Consider the following 18,782-nt stretch of genomic DNA (forward strand, 5'->3'; position numbering starts at 1 on the left):
TGCGTATCAAAGGGAGGGGGGGGGGGGGGGGGGGGGGGCAAGGCAAGCTGTTCAACCAAAAAAGTCACCCAGTTCTCCCCAGTACCCTGGAGGCTTCAATTAGATCACAGCTTTAGTAAACTAGGTAAAGCACCAAGTAACAACTGCACAAAATAACCTGCTCTAAAGAGCTTAAATCTTCAAGAAAAACAAAGAATACAGAAATTAAAAGTAGAAAGATCATTCCCACCTGACAAATAGAGAATTTACGTCCAAATCTATACAACTCCCCTAAAATAAGAGAGAAAATCTGCAGTAAAATGAGGAATTAAATTCATTTGCAGTATCCACAACCTCTTAATCATAAGACCAAGTTTCCTTTTATTTGCATAACCAGGGTGGGAAAGGTAGCAAACTAAGTAATTACAATGTAGGTGTGACAAAATACAGCTTTCATTTGGGAAGTATCATCTTTAAAAGAACTTACTTCCAGCCTTCTATCTGAAAGCCACCCCAACCCATCCACTTCATATCCCCGTCTACACTTTCAGCAAAGAAGGAAACGTTAGTGTGCAAAGTTCACACTCTAATTTCCAGGAACGACAAGGAACATTAAGAACCACCACTTCAGCCATGAGAAAAAGAAACAAAAACATTTACATTTCTGAAGTCTCATAAACCTACCAATTCCATAGGTACTAACTTCAAAAACAAAGCAGGAAGACAGGATGAATAGAAATTAAGATCGCTGGGAATCCACCAGTGCTATGACCCACCATGGGAACACACTAGAACCATTTTAGCTCTGATGAATTTTGATCTTGTATGCAAAGTTAAAGTTTGCTCTAACATTTTGAGAAGTGAACGTGGCTTGTGTTGTTTAAAAAACTTGAAGTGCATCTTTTGCAAATGCTTCTGGACTAAACATCATGTAATCTCCCGTATATGTTCAGGTGGTCCTTTCAGTCCTACACTCCAGTGGAGTTATGTCTGTTTCTGCTTTTTGACGCCTGCAATAGCAGCATTGCAGGACTTGAGCTGTATCATTGCTGTTAAAACGGAGGCAGCATTCTGAAGTCAGATTCTAATCCAAGTTACACTGGAATTCTGACGTGGAACATTGCAGGAACATAAATACTCTAATGTATCCTACAAATCTTTGTTGGTGGAAGACAGTACACAGTAAATTTCAGCAAAGAAGCTCCCTTTCATATAGCAAAGTGCTAGTTTCCAAGAGTGAACGGAAAAATAACTGCAAGGTCCTTTGGATCTAAATCTAGTCCCCAGAGCAAAGGTCACAGCAGAAATGTTTTATTCAGCATAAGAACTTTTGGAATTTGTTCAAGGAGAAGAAAAAACCCAACAACAACAACACGGCTGACATTTTTTTCCCACTGAACTATTTCTTGCTTTTTAAACAGGGATACAAGTTTCCATGATTTGGCAAACACCAAATTAATTGTACCTCCCTACAGCAATAAACAGGTAAACCAACACAGTAGTCTAAGCATCAGTCTCTGGAAGCACAAAAGGCAAGGAAGTAGGGAGAAAAACAAATAAAGGGGAAAACCCTGTACTGCTGATGGAGTTACGTTCATTTGCAGCAACTTATAACATAGACCCTGAACTCAGCTGAATTTGGTGCATGTTTAGTTCAGTGCAACACTGGATGACTGGTTATAACCTCAACTGATCTGAACGCTTAATTAGTCTTATGAGGTTTGTAGGATGCATCTATAGAGTGGTCAGAAGCGTGCAATCATAGCACTGACAGGCATACCAGATGCAGCCACTTACTTAGCTCAGGCAAAAAAGAAAATAAGTTGCAGTAGCACAAAGACATCAGTGTGTATCTCTACCCAGGAGCAATGCCTCTCCTTGCTTGTCCACCACCCTTAGAGGTACCCAAAGTAGTTAATTTAACTTCTGCCCACTCATGATGGGAGTATACCTCTGAGTACCATACAGAGCTGGCTTCATCTTGGGCTCTAAACCCCCCTATCTTGCAGGTCCTTTGCTGTTGAGGGAATCTGCTTGCCACACGTGGGCTGTGTGTAAGGTAAAGCAGCTTAGAGATGAGTAACACAGTGCCCTTCCCGATCCTTTATATTTGAGTAGGCCACTGCTGTTGCGCGAGTTACAAATCAGACACAGAACTTGCTAGACCTACGCTATACGCAGCTCAACCTAAAACTGGGTTCCATCTCTGCTCTCCCACCTTATGATGGTCACCTCTATAGCTCTGAAGATGTTGGTCTTTTCTATGTTGTCCAATCAAACCATGTTTTAACCATGTAGGTCCACACACGGAGCTGGAATTACAATGCAGATGGCACCTCCCCAGTGCCAACCACAATTTTCTCACACACTTTGCAGCAGGAGCAATGCATATTAATTAATCTAGCCTCAAAGGGAGAACCTAGCACCTTCAGACAACCACGTTCTTCTCTGGCCTCCATTTTCCTTCTATTCTAGATGGAAAGTTCTAATCCCGTTTCACTTTGCACACACTGTTTAGACATGGCTCTGCATAAAACAAATGTATTTTTGTAATCCCTTCTCTCTCCGTTTTACATTTTTTTCCACTTCTCTAGAGACATGCTAGAATGTAACAGCTGCATTGTTACATGACAAATTTTTACATTTACCTATCATCTGAAACAATAAAAACCCCTTCATTTCAATTATTATTTATTTGTAAAGAAAACTTGTAGTTAGTTTTAAACTAAGAAAAAACTAAGGCAACACCGAACTGTAAATCTTACCATGTTTACTGGCCTGCATGACTGCAGATGTTTGCAAGCTGCATTTCAGAAATTATATTCCACCTTCTACCAAGTTCTTAAGCATAGATGTTTTCTTCTAAAGATGCCATAAAGACCCCCTAAATAAGAACACTGCTGCCCAGATTCCCAAGCTAGTTCAGAACACCCATGACTCCAGCAGAGTTTTCTGCTTGTTTGAAAGACAGAAAGATTAGCTTGAGAGAGTGGACTGTTTAGTTAAACTCCTAAGTAGTTGTACTTACTGCTGTGGAAATGTCTGAGGATGACAGACTAGACAATTAATTCCTCTGCGCACAGACATGTACAGCATAACTTTGTTACTATATTTCCATTACATGTGTTGATGTAGTACACAGGATTATCCCTCCTCAAACCTTGTTTAACCGGGTAAAATGGTGGAAGAGAAATAACTGGGAGGGAGTTAGAAATAAGAGGGAGTCGTTTGCTAGATGCTGCACTACTGATTAGTGGTAAAACAAGAAAAAAGATTTAGCTTTGAGTTCAGCTTCTATTCACCACACTGTTCACTAAACCATGCCACCTCCAGACAGCAGTGCAGATCTGTAATCATTTCTTTTCTCTGTGGCCTAAACCTGATTTAGTGACTGCCTTTAAAACCAAGTGAAAAGAGGTTTATTGGGCTGTATCTCTTATTTCTCTCATTTGTCTTATTATGGCCCCTACTGAACTCCAGATTTCACTTGCAATTTTGAGACACGCACACACAGAGATGAAAGGGAAGAACTGACACTCAACAAGAAACTGCCAGGCTGAACCTAGAGGATGCTTCCACATGAAATGAATGCCTATTGCTGTTAGCAGGGGAGTTACAAATAAAAGTTCTAAGCTTAGAGCAAGTTAGGAAAGGTTAGGACTCACTGACAACACAGATGACTTGTGATGCACATTTTTACACACAGTTGTTAAAAATAACAACCCTGTTCTTTCTAATAGTTTCGCTTCCATTGCATTTTATATCAACAGATCTCAAATCCCCACAGAAAGCATCAGAACCTTCATTTTGCATGAGAATGGACAGCTTCAGCAAGATGACAAATTCAGTTAGTGGCAGGAACTACCCCCTTCGTGGTCTTAACTCATAGGCTAATATATTGCCTTACATCATGCTGCTTCTCCAGCAGTAAGTCAAGTTTCAGAAAATTCAGACTTCAGATTGGAAAGTTCCCAAATGCAGATTCATACCAAACGTGAACACAGCCAAAAATAAGCTAGAAATTTCATAGAAAAGGTCAAGATGGCATATCTGGGACTTCTGCTTCTAGTCAGGAAAATGCCCCCCCACACCCACACAAACAGCCCAGTTTGCTGGAATTTCCAACTTTGGCCCCAGCCACAACTTGTAAGTAAAAAATTAAAAGGGAAAACTGTGTAGTAAAGGGAGTGGAAGAACCCCATCGCATCAAAGTTCCAAAATTATTTAGATTAACTCTGTGATGAAAAAATGAAGGAAATAATTGTAGATCTTTATTCAAACCAGCGTGACCATTCTGAATGCCAAAACAAATTCACAAGAAATACATGCCAGACACATACAGACATAAAAACTGAATTCCACTTCAGCATCAGCTCTCCACTGGCCCCTTGTACCAGCGGCTTCAGGGAAAAGAAACTCTTTAAACAGTTACTATAGAATAATCTGGGAGGAAAAGGTTTCTTCCTGGCTTTTCCTTATTTACTGTTCTCCTTCTGGAGATCTTGGCTGCGTACTTCTTTTTGAAACAGCTCTGTCTATTCTTATTTTTCCTTTTTGAATCTTGCTGCACTCCAGATCTCAAACAACACTTTGAGTCAGTGAGTTCCACAGGCTAGTTTTCTCAGCTTCCACAAATACTCACAATTTTTAATGTGCCAGTTCATGATTTAACAAACTGCTGCTCTCCCCTATTTATGTTATTCACCTAGAAACTGGCAAGCAGAACCTAGACCTGGATCTGGAATATATATATATATATATAAAATATATGAAGCTGCTGTTCTACATAAAATTGCTTACAATCCCCAAACCGTCAGTTTTAATCCTGCCTAATACGTTGCACTTCTACCTTTACCCCTTTCTTCCTCCCCACATTTCTACAAAAATATTGTTATTTTGTTAAAGAAAATTACTGAAGCTGCCAGGTTGCTCAAAGCTTTATCTGTCTCAGTGATGCAGTTGGATTGTATCCCTGGTGAATATAAAATATTCCAGATGCATACATGGAATATTTGGTCACAATGAAAATTATACACAGAGAACTTAATTTAAGAAACAAACATCAACAATTTTGTCAAGGTAAGCCCAAATGGACTAAAGGTAACCAACTCTTAGGCTGGCATTTTTTTAAAGAATCATGAAGCACAGACATTCCCAAATAGCAGACACTGACACATAACCATCAAGACAAGACACTCAGCCACCTCAAAGCACAAGCAACAATTTGGGGTTGCTTCTGCAGGAAAATGAGGATTCATTTCCTACCTGTCAATGATCACGGGGTCAGACGGAGTCTCATTTCTGTTGCCACAACTTTTCTTCTCACAGCACCGACTAGAGAGAGAAAGAAAACCAAAATTAAAGAATCACTGGGACAGTTGATAGCAAAGCAACCAGCTAAAAGTCTTGTCTGCCAACCTTCAGGACTCAATATATGCCTGGAAGAGTGATCAAGAAAATTCCAGCTAAGCTTTCCGGAAAGGAGAAGAACTAAGGGAATTGGGTGCCCAAGTCCTGGTTGATTCCAGCTGGAGTTTGGCACTTGGCTCCCCGCAGTCTTTTTTGAAATTCCCAGCCAAAAATGAACAGCAATATGGTCACACTTTAGACTAACGTGCTATTTATAAAGACTTAACAAATGATTAACAGATGTCATAATGACATTACAGGCATGAGTATCATGTGTTATGTATGGTTAAAAGTCCATCAAAAGAAGGTGTTAGAACTGACTATAAGCAACCTAATGATTTGTTATGTTCTAATAACTGATTTGTTGATTATTAAATATCTAGCAACCCCTAAGTTTCATACGCCCACAGAAAACTTCAACACTACAGTAGCACCAATGAAAAAACAGAAACTGAACATACTTAGATCCTACCAAGGATCTGAAGAGATGTTTCTCAGGTTGGCATTTCGTCCATAAATCCCTTTGCAATTGTTTCAGTGATGATAAACCCTTAAGATTAAGCATGTGTTTATACAGATCTTAAGACTGCATGGCCACGAAAATGATTGTATAGAAATGAGAACTCTCTCTGATGAGCTCACAACATAAAATAAATATATTTATCTGACGTGATAAGAAAACACAAAACAATGCTGTCACCCTCAGGAGCTTGCAGTAAGGTACGTATTGCAGAATAATATCCATGTTATGTCCACATCTGTGCGTGTGCATGCACACATATGCAAAGACAACTGCGTGTGTATAGATGTGCATGTGTGCACGCGTGCACAGATGTGTACGTATATACACAAATACATCAGGAGATGGTACAGAAGAATACAACCTACACTCAGGAACTACTTGATGTTCTTCACTCCCAGCGAATTAAACCTTCTTCAGGAAAGAACAGAACCACTGCATTTCATTTTCCCATTTTTTAATAATAATAAACAAACAGAAAAAAAAAAAAAAAAAGAGACAGGTTGTGATTTGATTTCCACTGAAATACTCATTGACATGGGTGATGCTCCTTGCATGTACACCAGCTGAGTACAAAAGTTTGACAGACTTTAGAAATAGTCCTTGCTCTCAAATTCTCAATTCTAAGAATTTGTAGCAACATAGAAGTCTGTTAGAAGACTTAAGCTGTCTTGATGCTCAGATAGTTTGTTCCAACCAAACCTAACATGGGAGGGGGAGGACAGAGACCTCCTAAACTTTAAGTAGACTGTATCAGAAGTCCCATATGCCTCAAAAGTCACCAGATCAGATTCTGCCTTAAGTTATACAAATGCCTTTCCAAATTATGTTTTTCACGTTCTGCTGAGGTTGTTCAAATTTACACATATGGAATCAAGAAATTTTTTAGGTTTTTGTATAGTGCTGCATTTTAATAGGTGCTGAATACATTTGCAAAATTCTCAAGTCAGTCTGAATCCCAGAGTTTTCCAACTGAGGAGCAATTCCAAGCAGAGCAATTAAAAAAAAAAAAAAATTAAATTAAACGCTTGAATTCACTGAAGACAGTACAAAACATGAAAGAGTAGCTTTTTTTTTTTTAAATGCCTAATACTCAATTATAAATACCCAAAATAAGCATTCAGACATAAAACCTCTTTCAGATATGAAAAATTTCAAATGCGTGCATTTTCTCTTTAAGTTACAGCGAGTCCCAGGAACTTCCCGTTTGCAAGTTGAAATTGCCCAGCAAGATGAGCTACAACTAGCAGATCTATTTGAATAGCAGCTCTAACTGTTTCAACATTTCTACATTCCCTTTGCCTCAAACCTGCACTTATTCATCGATGCTAGTCCTTTTAAAATAAAAGGATACACTAAATATTTAAAAATCCCTGGGGCAGACCCTCTAGCTGCTGTAAATTGTCATAGCTCCATCGACTTTAGTGAAGCTATGGTAATTCACACCAGCCAAGAATATCCTACTCTCTCCTTCTCCCAACTTTGTTTTAAGTGCATCTTTTATGCATTTCACTGCCTAATGATTGTTTATGAAGAATTGCATATTTTTGTACTGAAAGCCAAGATGCGAGATATTTTCTAAAAAAAAAAAAAAAAAAACCCCAAAAGCAGAAAACCCTCCCTCAGAAGAATATGAATTTGGCGTGTAATTCTGACACATCCAATATAACAATGCATTGGAAATAACACTGGGAATAAATGCCTTGCTGGTTCACCCGCCACTATAATAAAATGACAAAAAGAACTCAATTTTTAAATTATTTTTGTAGTGTTTTGGTTTGGGTTTTTTTTACAGCTAGCTAAAACAGCAGTCATTTCCTCTCTTTGCAATAATACTAAATGAGATATCCTTTAGTCGTGTAACTTGTGCAGGTGGTCATAAAAAAATATTTCTAATTGCACTATACCACAGTAACATTCAAGCAGAATACACCAGCAGTACCTCCACCACACCTCGTCAACTCATATACTCTTCCCAGAGAGGTTGCCATTTCTTGGCATAGTACGTGTTTTAGGATGAATTATGTGAGATTGGAGTACAACGCGGCTGGGTTCTGAAATAAGCACACCTTAGTTTATTTTAGTTTGCACAATTATTCCAGTTAGGAACTTTACATTTGTAACACCTAGAAATTTTTCTTTTAAAACTGTGGCTTACAGCTAAAGTTCTCCAAATATTTTACAAATATCTACATTCTTATCACGCTTGGATAACAGATTTTTGTTGAAGTGCTACATTTTTTTCCCTTAATACTTTTTGAGCCCAAACATATATGAAAAAATTTCTTGATTAGGGAAAACAGTCACTCACTTCCAGTGAATGACTACTTCACGCGTAAATCAGAGTCCTTTAAAGACTGAGAATGTTTCAAGCCCAGCGTTTTAGCAAAAGTATCTCTCGAATGTTTAAATCCCTGTTTCCAAGTATTTCATTGCAGTATCCAAGCACTAACATTTCCACTGGGTTTGTTTTACAAGTGTTGTCTGTAACAGAATTGACTTGTTCCAGTTTAAGTCAATGGCAAAAATCCCAAACTCTGGTGGTCCAGGATCAAGCCTACAGTATTCTCTTAAAGCGAATTATTGGCACAACTTCACCAATATTTACACTGCTGCTACAATGTTGTACTAGGAACATACCTTTAGAGATGCTCATTTGCTTAAACCAAGAATATCAAGGCCTAAGACTTCTATTTTCTATACCTTTTCTTATTATACTTTCCCCTCTAACTAGATCTACATTGGAAAAATAACGGTTTACATTACAAACAGTCCTGAAAAAAAATAAAAACAAACACAGAGACCAAAAAGCTACCACAGACACCACCAGATCTACAAACTGAATACTCCAGAAGGCTCATGTCAAAGGCAAACTTACATCCTTTCCGTCCTCACACTTGACTAAAATGCTTTTAAAATTCAGCCCTCAACTTCCCTCCCCTCGCTCCCCACCAAAAAAAAAAAAAAAAAAAAAAAAAAAAAAATCTGTCTCTAATTTCAAACTCAAATAAGCTCACAGCATGGTGGCCTTTGTTTTGTTTTCTTCTCCCCAACTCCTCCCTGCAATTGCATAACAAAAGTGTCTAAATTCACACCATCTGGCCGATAAAGACACAGGCCCCAGTGGCCGCCTGGCCCAGCTGATTAGAGCTCCCGTCTAGTCTGAGCCTTGTGGCGAAAGTCACAGCTGTGGGGCTTGCTTGCACTCAATACAACTCTGTTATTAGCCAGCTGTAGGCCCTGAGACTACTTCTGTTCAAATTATAATACCTTTTAACCCTCTGAGCATTGAGGGCATAGGGGGTTGCTGGCAGCAGCATAACAACTAGTTTCCTCTTAGTCAATAATTGGAAGAAAAAGAAGAGGAGAAAAAAGTTATTCCAGGAGAGGAGACTGTTTACCTTGATTTCCAACCATTGGGGGGAAAGACTGTGTATTTTAGACAGACTCACCTAATAGGAACAGTTCCCATTAAGCTGTAATAACCCAAATGAAAAATTTCAGATCTGCAAATAAATAGAGCCTCTCACTGAACGCACTAATTATTGAGAGTCGAGAGTTTAACTTTCAATTGGTATGACAGATTGTTGTAGCCGTATCAATATTTAGACAACTTTCCTGCTAAGCATGCATCTGTCACTGTCTGAGTGGAAGATGCGGAGTTCCGGATGCACTTGTCTCTATACAGCAAGAATATCTGCCTGTGTGATTACACACAAGAAAATACCAAAAAAAAAAAGCCTACCTTCAACTAGGAGCAGACAGGCAGACCCTTCTTTTTAAAAACAGTAGGCATCAATTTGGACAGCAGAGTGGGTACAGCGCATTAAATTTTTATATACTGTTACTAATGCAAACTAAACTAGGGGCTTTAAAAATTGATGCTGCCACTTAAGCAGCACACAATGAGGAAGATTTGATTATTGTACTTAAAAGAAGTAAAATAAAATGTCAAGTTTAACTGGAGTTGGATCCATTCCCTTGGCATTATTCAAAGTGATAAGTGTAATGCCTCTTCAGAATACACAGCACCCTGTTCAGAGGCACTTTAGGAAAACACGACATTTAAAAATCAAATGTCTTGATTAGGTTACACAGCACTTTTGATTTTGTTCACTAATCTGTGTTTTACATGGAAAGGACGTCCCTGAGTTGTAATTCTCCCTTGGCTAATCTATCAAGCAGGAGAGAGTTCAGTATAATCAGAATAATGGTTTACATTTGTAGAACACTACCTTAAATCAAGCACGGAATATGTTTATAGGCATCAGTGGAGGCCAGGTATACAAAGGCTGAACAGAGCATTTGATACTATAAAGGCATGGAGAAGAAGCAGGGGAAAAAGCCAAATTAATTTTATTTTAAAGAAGTAGATTTGGATGGGAAGGTACTGGTGTTTGCTGAAATATTTTAACTTCTAAAATAGAACTGCACTCTGTACAAGAGTGGAGAAAGCTGAAGTATGCTGTTATTTTGTTATCACAAACCAGGACCCAACTGCATAGCAATTCAAAGATTTTTCTTCTCTAATGTCCACCTAGTTATAGTGAAGACTTTCAACAATAAGGACAGCATGTATATTTAAATACGTATGCAAGTTCTAGATGTGCCAGAAAGTAATATATATACCTTTGATCTTTGCTACTACATCTACAGGTCCTCATAGAGCTCACTGTATGCGTATCTTATATGATATACACTGTGTTTATGCATGCATATGTGAATGTTGGTCAAAAGTAACAACGCTCATTTTCTTAATTAATGAGAGCAAAGCCCAACAGATAAACACTGTACATTTACTTGATTCTTATTACATTTTAAAAGTAATGGAATAGTTGACATAATTGTTAAGAACTGAAACTGAGACTTTCCCTTGACAAGAAGTCTGTCCAAATAAGCTGCTCTTACTACTATATTAACTGAAAAGGCTACTTTAAAAAAAAAAGTAGCAAACTGCAACATTAAAAGAAGCAACATTCAAACAGCTTAACCCCCTCCCACTAACACAAAAAAAAAAAAAAACACCAAAAAAACCCACAAACTGTGTTTAATAAAGGTCAGGATTGGTTTTGCCTTTCATTTTATGAAAGAACATTCTATGCACAATTTAACACATTTTAATATAAGAACATTGACTGTTTGCATTGTTACATGATTGAAAAAAATTTAATTACATGAGAACAGGAAAAGTAATAAGTTACCATGGAAGCATGATGTACATACATAAGGTACATGTAACTTCAGACTTATACAGATGTTATTAAAAACATCCTCAACTCATTTTTGCCTCCAATTTATAACTTTACATGCTAAAAATAGTGTCTTTTTAAATTGAAAGGTGGAAGTCTTCCAAATATTGCTTACATAGTATAAAAAAGAAGGATTTGTGTTTTGGTTTGAGGAGTTTCTTTTTTTGGTTGGGGTAGAAACAAGCAAAACTAAAGAACATTAATGAAAATTAAAATATTTCACCAGAGAAAATTACATGAAGAATGCCTTTTACTTTCCAGGCAAAAATCTAAGTTAATCTGCTCATTCTCAAAAGGTGAACAGAAATTTTGTAAGAAATAAGCATATGAAAAGTCTTGATTTAAACAACACACAAAGGCCTAGTTTAAACAAAAATAGCACAGCTCAGACTGTGGATATGGAGCAGTAAGGAAAAAAAAAAAAACCAAAAAAAACCCCCACCAAACCAAAAAACCCCACACCACACAAAAAAACCCCAAACAAATATCTGTACTGAACTGAAATCAAGTATTATCCACATGTAAAAAGAAAGTCCTCCTACACAAAGAATTTCTCTGACTCAACAACAAACAAACAAACAAAAAAAATCAAACTCTTCCTATCTACAACTTCATCATAAAGGCCATTTTGGCATCTATGGAAACAAACTTAACAAATTATATGCTGTTAATAAAGTCATCTTACCTGCACATGACTTCATGGGTAAGCAAAACTCTGCACATTTCAGGATTCTTATTCTGTCCTTCGTAAGTTATGGGCTACAAAAATTAAGACAAGGCATAAGCCAGTAGCATCAGGGTGTTACTTATTTGTCATAATATTCAGATCTGAGGTGAAGACTTTTAACCATTGCTTGCAAATAAATATCTTCCCCCAAAGCCTTTATGAGCAGGGAAAGCAGCTTATACATAAATATTGATAAAAAATGGATAAAAACCTACAATCCACAGAGGGAAAAAAAAAGAGACTTAGGATAATTACTTCTCAATTGCCCTCAAAAATAAGGTCTGCAACACAGATGAACAGGAGACAAAAAAGAACCAGAGAAGAAAAAAAACATGCAGGGCAACCTTAGGAAAAAAGGAAGGATGAGGCAGGACAGGATAGCATGGCACATATTAGCTATGCTCACCTGCTTAGTGACTGAATCGATGAGCCTAACGTACAGATCCTGTTCAGTCCTGACACCTAGAGCGAGAGAGAAGAGTAATAAATATTGCTGTTACATGCATCTTTGCCTAAACATCAGAACAAACCCATGTAATCTAGTACGTTATTAAACATTCTTAGAAAGATCATTTAGATTTGATACCTCTAGTGTGTTGCCCAAGCCCATCCACAGCAGGTAAACTTCAGAGCCCATCCCTACACTGAAGGGACATCATGCAAGGGAATTTCTGTGTATTTTAGAAATCATACTGACAGCACCTACAAACCTTGCCTCACTGTACAACCTACAGAAGATGACTGGAAAGGGGACTCACCATTGCTATAAAGCAGTTGGAGTTTGTAATGCGTGCCGTTGTTTGTCTTTTCATTGCCTTGCTCCTGAAAGAGAGAATTAAAAAAAAAAACTTCTTCCAGAACTTACACTTGGCACATTTAAAATGCAAAAGCTAATAATCATGATGGAAGTGACAACAAAGTTCATTAAAATTCTGAGAGGTGAATCCACTGATTGGGATATATTAACCTTCCAAATGACCCAGGACAAACTACAAAATACTGCTGACATCTTTTCCTGTAGGAGTTCAAGAACTTCTTTTCCTCTCTTATTTGCTATTAAGCTCTCAACTTTTTCAAGGCAATACACTGGGATGAATTTGTACATTTCAAGCCAGTTAATATAAAGCAGATTGATAGTGGGAAAGCTCAGTGGGTTTTGGTTTTAATGTGTCCATTACTTTGCAGTAGTGTTATTTTGAGTCATTACATTTATTTCCTGAAGGTTGTGTTACAGGAATGTTTCTTGCATGGTTTTTTTTTGTAATTTCCTAGAAGATAATTATTTACGAGCGTCCTTCATAATTAAAAAAATCTTGTCCATGACTAAGAAAGTAATTGTAAAACAATGTGAAGTGGTCAACACATGGATTTAAAATCCAAAAGCAAATGCTTTTCAAGTCCTGCCATTGACTCTGGAGTCTTAGGAAATACATATAATCAAGCTCAACAGACAATATGACATATTACAGGTCAGATTCCACTTCTGTTAGGGTACTAATAAAACTTGGCACATCTGGTAGGTACCAAAAAAACCCCAGAAAATCACGTTTGTCCCCATGAATTTTTTTTTATTTTATTTTTAGTGGGTGTATGGAATTCCCATTGTATTCCCGATACAGTAGAGGCTTGCAAGCCTTTTTAACTACAGCAGCACACAGAGGGCAACATCTCTACCAAAGCACCTGAAGGCTTGACCAAGAGCTGGTTGTATTTTGCTAGGGACCACAGGTATTAAAAGTTAGCAGCTCAACGGGGGAGAAGAAAAGATCAAATTTAGAAAGGAAAAGAGGAAGAAGAAAGATAACAAGCCTTACTTTATCATTTTCTACAAAGTCCACAAAAGCTGTCCTCTCTATTTCCACGGGCTGCCCCTGTCTGTCGTAGAGAGCCAGAACAAAGTGAAAGAAATTGGATTTCCTCAAGTTGGAGGGTGGCTGCTTTTCAAAGTGAGCTCTGGACAAAGCTACTCCGCTGTGGAGGAAACATACGGGATGGGGTGTGGGGGGAGAGACAAAGACATTACCAGGTTGTGCAGTAGTCACAGCAAAACAACAACAGAAAAGGCAGAACACGTTCGAAGAAAAGCCGGGAATCCTCCGTCCACCTTGTGCGAGTGCCACACGAGGTTACCAGGAGTCACTTGTCATCCCCGGTGCCGACCTGGGCTCTTTCCGATGGCCGCGGGCACGCTCGGCGGCTCCGCTTTCCCAGCGGGACGGCGGGGGGGGCTGGAAGCGGCTGCGGACGAACACGGAGCCGGGCCGGGGAGCAGCGGGGGTGGGGGGGCAAGGGGCGATGCCTGACTTGGAAGCTGTCTCTGTAACGCTGCTTTCGCTTGGCCCCGGTCTCTTTATAGCTACGCTCCGAGGACAAGAATAATTTGCAGACCCCGAATGTTAAGAAATGGTTATTGCTAAATGCAGTTAAGTGGTTTACTTCCTCCTCTACCTATTTTCTTCTTGCCTGTCACACTCATTTCTGGGATGCAATGCGCAGGGTGGGAAGTAGATGGAGCATATCAGAGAGTCTGGAAGTGCTATCTGTACATCCCAGCATCGTGCACTTTTCCTGTAGCAGAAGACAAGCGACCTTAAAACGTTTCCTACCAGTGGACTGTCAACTTGAGGGCACCTACATTTTTAGGTAAAAGACAACTAGTTTCAAGCAGAGCATCCACTTGCCTCGGCAGCGAAGTTTGGCAATGCAGTCTTTAGTCACTGACCTATTTGAACTGATGCCCGGGTCTTCAGTTTCTGACTTAAATGGAGAGAATTTAGACTCAAGTTTAGTAGCCCTTCCCCAAATCTTGTCCCTGACTGCAGAAAATGCAGCGACATTTCCCACACATTTCCTGGTTTGGCAAGATTCAAACGCTTTTGCGTCTCCACAATATCCCTAAAAGCAACTACATTTCTTAGTGAAACTAGTTGTAGCTCCCTCTCCCTAATGCCGATTTCTACCTGCTGCAGAGAAAATAGGTGCACGTGAGCACCTCCATGTTACTTAATAGACAGATTAAGTCTATCTGCCTGACAAGTTAGGCGTTGTAACAGCTTCGGATTTCAGTCCCCAAAATAGCTCCACTCCACTGGCAAAAGTGTTTGACTCTTTCGGAGAACTACAGATGTTTCCCTGTGTTTTCCATTGCCAAATCGGTACAGTGTGAACTCACCACATCCGCCACAACTGCACCTAGTTTGGGGCTTCCTCTCATTCTGCATTTAAGAACTCTGATTTCTTGGTTTCTTACGGATCTCTGAAAAAAAACTGGCGATGCCCCCACCCAGCACAATGCGACTGTATCTCCACCGCTCCCGTGAATTAGAGCCTTCTTAGAAGCAGTTTCCTTTTACTTTCGGTTTCCCCAGGAATAAACCTCTCCCCCCCCCCCCGTATTTATTAAACCGTCTATCGACATTCATAAAACTCTGATAACTCCTCCCATAGCGCTTGGAAACTTTGCTCACAGATCAGGCCGTGGGTGGGGGCATGGATGTACTATTTCTATAACGTCCCTGTTTCATCTGAAGTCCCATCTGCTGTTACGTGCCCTTCACCTTGTCTCTATACTAAATAAAACCCAACTTATTCCCGGGACCAATTTAGCCTTCCTCGACGCTACTACTTTTTTTTTTTTTTTTCCCAGGTTTGGTTTGGGGGTTTGGCTTGTTTTTTTTTGAAAGGTATCCAGAGAGCGAGGAGGAAAAAATATTTTACTTAAAAGGGTTTTCATCGCCTTACCCCTACGGGGAAGAGACTGGAATAACGGTCCTGTGCCGACTTGGCTAGGAAGAGAAAATAAAAGGCCGGGGGGGAAGCTAACCCGCCCAACCAAGTAAGAGACAGACAAGCCCCCAGTTCGGTGTGTTCACTAGCATTTCAGACCAGCAGAGATCTTTGGTCCACGCAGGCAGGTGCTACACGCAAACCAGCGTGCGGTTTGAAGGGGGGCTGAGCAGGAAGCCCGCAGGCACTGCCAAACTGTCGGCGCGTCTTCCCTTGCTGCGAACTCCCTTTCTTCCCCCGAGCCGTGCCCTGCTCGCTGGCTGCCTGTTTTAGTCAGCCTCGAATCCAGGGGTTAAGATTTCGCCAATGCCTACGGTAGCTACAGAGCCACTTGAATTAAGTAAAACAAGATGGGCCGGGGAAGGGGGGTGGGGGGGGAGGCGGGGGGAAAGATCTACATTTAAGTTAATTCTAACTTGGTCCATTCCTATTCGGCTGTCTGACCCAGAAAGCGGGAAGTACTAGTCTGTATCGCTAGGTACAACCAATCCACCCCCACACGCACCTCCCTTGTGCAGAAAAAGAAAGAATGCTCCGATCTCTCTGTCATCTGATCCCCGCACTGGATTTTAGGACTCTTGATGCTCTCCGTTTTTGGAGCGCTTCTCCCTAGCTCTAGCTGTACTACCTTGAATTTTCACTGACTAGAGGAGACCGGGAGCGGGACAGAAAGGGAGAAAATAAATTTAATAGCAAATGCAAACAACAACAGGGAGTAAAGAAAAGGTTTGCTTAAAAAAAAAAAAAAAAAAAAAAAAAAGAGAGGGGGAAAAGTGGGGGAGAAATAGTCACGGTTACCTTTGTGCTGCTACGTTTGCATCCACAACCCCAACGTTTCTGACCCAGGACCTGACGGAATCCATTTCAGAACCTAGAGATTTATCTTTCAGAATTGGTCCTCTTCCTAAAGTATCTTGAATCCCAAACATTTAAAAAGGCTATTCCAACTAGCAACAGTTTCCTTTTGGGAGATAAGGGAGGAGAAAAGGGGGGGGGGGGGGGAAAAAAAAAAAAAAAAAAAAAAAGACGCAGCCTTTGAAATTGACACACACAAATCCCAGGAAAGCGGCGAAGTTCAGCTTTAAAACCCACTTCTTCTGCTTTTAAGTGCTACGTGTTTCTAATGCCTTCAAATAGGGAAAAAAGTTTTTCCTCTTGCAAAGTAAAAGTTATGCTGATTCAGTCTTGCCTGGTATCATCATCCTTCAAACGCAGGAAACTGCATCCAGAAACTGATCGCTGTTAACAAGGATCACCTGTTTCTCAACAGACAGAAGGAGAAGGATTGATTGCAGCCTAATCCAGGAGGAAAAAAAAAAAAAAAAAAAAGGAGCGGGATAAAGTGTAAGAGAAAGGAAGAAATGGAGCTAAAGAGAGTCTGATTACACACTACGCCTGGGAAGAGCCGGTCCTTCCCAAACCGGTCACCATGAATGGGTTACAGCAATGGGAGCAGACATACCGGGAAGGGGGAGGAGCCTCTTCCCAAATAAGGGCTGTACATTTGCATAGCCTCCCCCGATTGGAGGGCTGCGGGCAATCCCGCGGCCGCTCTGCCCTCGCCTCAGCCCCCGGCTCCCAGCAGTCCCCCCCCCTCCCCGTCCCCGTCCCCGGGGCGGGGGGCGGCGAGGCCGGAGCGAGCCGGCGGCCGGCGGGGAGAAGCGCGCCCGGCGCCGCGCTCGCCCCGCTGCAGCCGGAGCCCGGGCGGGCTGACTCTTTAATTTCGGGTCCGAGCCCGTCAGCCCCGCACCAAACCGTCCTGCCACAGAGCAATTAAACCGGGCTACAAGCAGCAATGTCGAGGAAGCTGCTCCGTACCGTCATAATAAAGCAATCGCACAGGTAGTTGGCTGGTTCGCTTTCGGGCGCGGTATTTAAAAATACAGCCGCTCGGAGGGAACGAACCGGGTCGCGGTCGCAGTGCCTGCGGGGGCTCGGCACGCAGAGACCGCCCGTACGAGCGAGAGAGACGGCAACGCACCCAGAAGAGCCCGAAGTTCTCACTGTACGCGAGCTGTCAGGTCTAGCCTTAAAACTTTTTACAACCTCCTCTGTAGGCGAAATTTCCCATTAAAGGAAATTGGAGCTCTCCCCAGCCCAGCCCGCTGTGAACCAGGACGATACCTGCGTCTACATTTATTTTTTTTTAAAAACCACTCTGCTTGGTGATATTTTCCTCCTGGCCCTTTTGTATTCTGATCTGTGTATGGATCTGCCTCTGAAATCTATATAACACCAACGCGAAAACAGATTTCAAGACAATGAATGCAAATCTGTGCTCAGAGACCATCTGCCAGATGAGGGAATCAGATGTTCGGTAGTTAAAGGGACAGCGCAAGGATTTCCTGGACTCATTATGTGTAGCTCCTCTCTTTAACCTGCTTTATTTTTTTTTTTTAACGGTATAGAACTATAATTTCCATTTCAGAATAAATCCTAACTCCTTCCATCCATCTTCAGCTTCATTTCAAAAAGCCACATTTCTAGTAAATGCTAGATTATTTTCCTGGAGTTTCCTACAGTTCTCTCAAAAAAATGACAAATTAAAATCTTCCCATAAAACTTTCATAAAAACGTATCCTTAATTCAGGCACGATTGAGGGCAAAGCCGGGACTCCGAATTATTCTGTCTACATAAGTGACAGACATGGTATTGGATGAACTAATACATCTCACACAATCTTTGTTCAAGGAAATTTACCATGCTAACCCACCTCCCCAAATTGATAAATATGCAGTAAGTGATTTTGCCAGGTTAGCAAAAGGCGAGGCTGGCGGGTTTTTAACGTTAAAGAAAAGCAACAGCAGTTTGGTGGCGTTATAGAGTGGAGGCCAACCTTCCAAGATAGGATCTTAGCACCTTTGAGATGCGGTTTCTCAGTACAAAAAAAAACCCCAATCCGACCAAACAGGGTAAGATATTAAAAAAAAAAAAAGTGAGAAAACAAGAACGATATAAATGTACAGGCGATGGTAAGGCATAGTATGGTGATTTTTTTTTTTTTTTCCCTTTCGCAATAGGCATGGGTACATTTCCTCAAATAAAAGCCCCCTCTTTGTACTAAGGTCATTTTTGGCAATGCCACTCCAACCGTTTCTGCATTTATTCTTA

General features: G+C 40.5%; 1 protein-coding gene across 4 annotated transcripts in view; it reads right to left on the bottom strand.

Annotated features, from left to right (window-relative positions):
- The window catches only part of EBF2 (early B-cell factor 2), a 144,220-nt gene extending 127,561 nt beyond the window's left edge, over positions 1-16,659 (bottom strand). For 2 of the 4 annotated variants that reach the window (XM_010562827.1, XM_010562829.1), the window contains exons 1-6: positions 16,469-16,599; positions 13,699-13,855; positions 12,643-12,706; positions 12,291-12,346; positions 11,843-11,916; positions 5,245-5,313 (exon numbers count right to left, since the gene is read on the bottom strand). In XM_010562827.1, coding sequence (XP_010561129.1) covers positions 5,245-5,313; positions 11,843-11,916; positions 12,291-12,346; positions 12,643-12,706; positions 13,699-13,855; positions 16,469-16,599 — 551 coding nt within the window. Of the gene's footprint in view, positions 1-5,244; positions 5,314-11,842; positions 11,917-12,290; positions 12,347-12,642; positions 12,707-13,698; positions 13,856-16,468 lie in introns of all 4 variants that reach the window. The other 2 variants (XM_010562826.1, XM_010562828.1) reach the window with 2 other exon arrangements.
- Between the last annotated feature and the right edge of the window lie 2,123 nt (positions 16,660-18,782).

Source organism: Haliaeetus leucocephalus, unplaced genomic scaffold (genome assembly GCF_000737465.1).
Source record: "Haliaeetus leucocephalus isolate CR32 unplaced genomic scaffold, Haliaeetus_leucocephalus-4.0 Scaffold162, whole genome shotgun sequence".
Lineage (NCBI taxonomy): Eukaryota > Metazoa > Chordata > Aves > Accipitriformes > Accipitridae > Haliaeetus > Haliaeetus leucocephalus.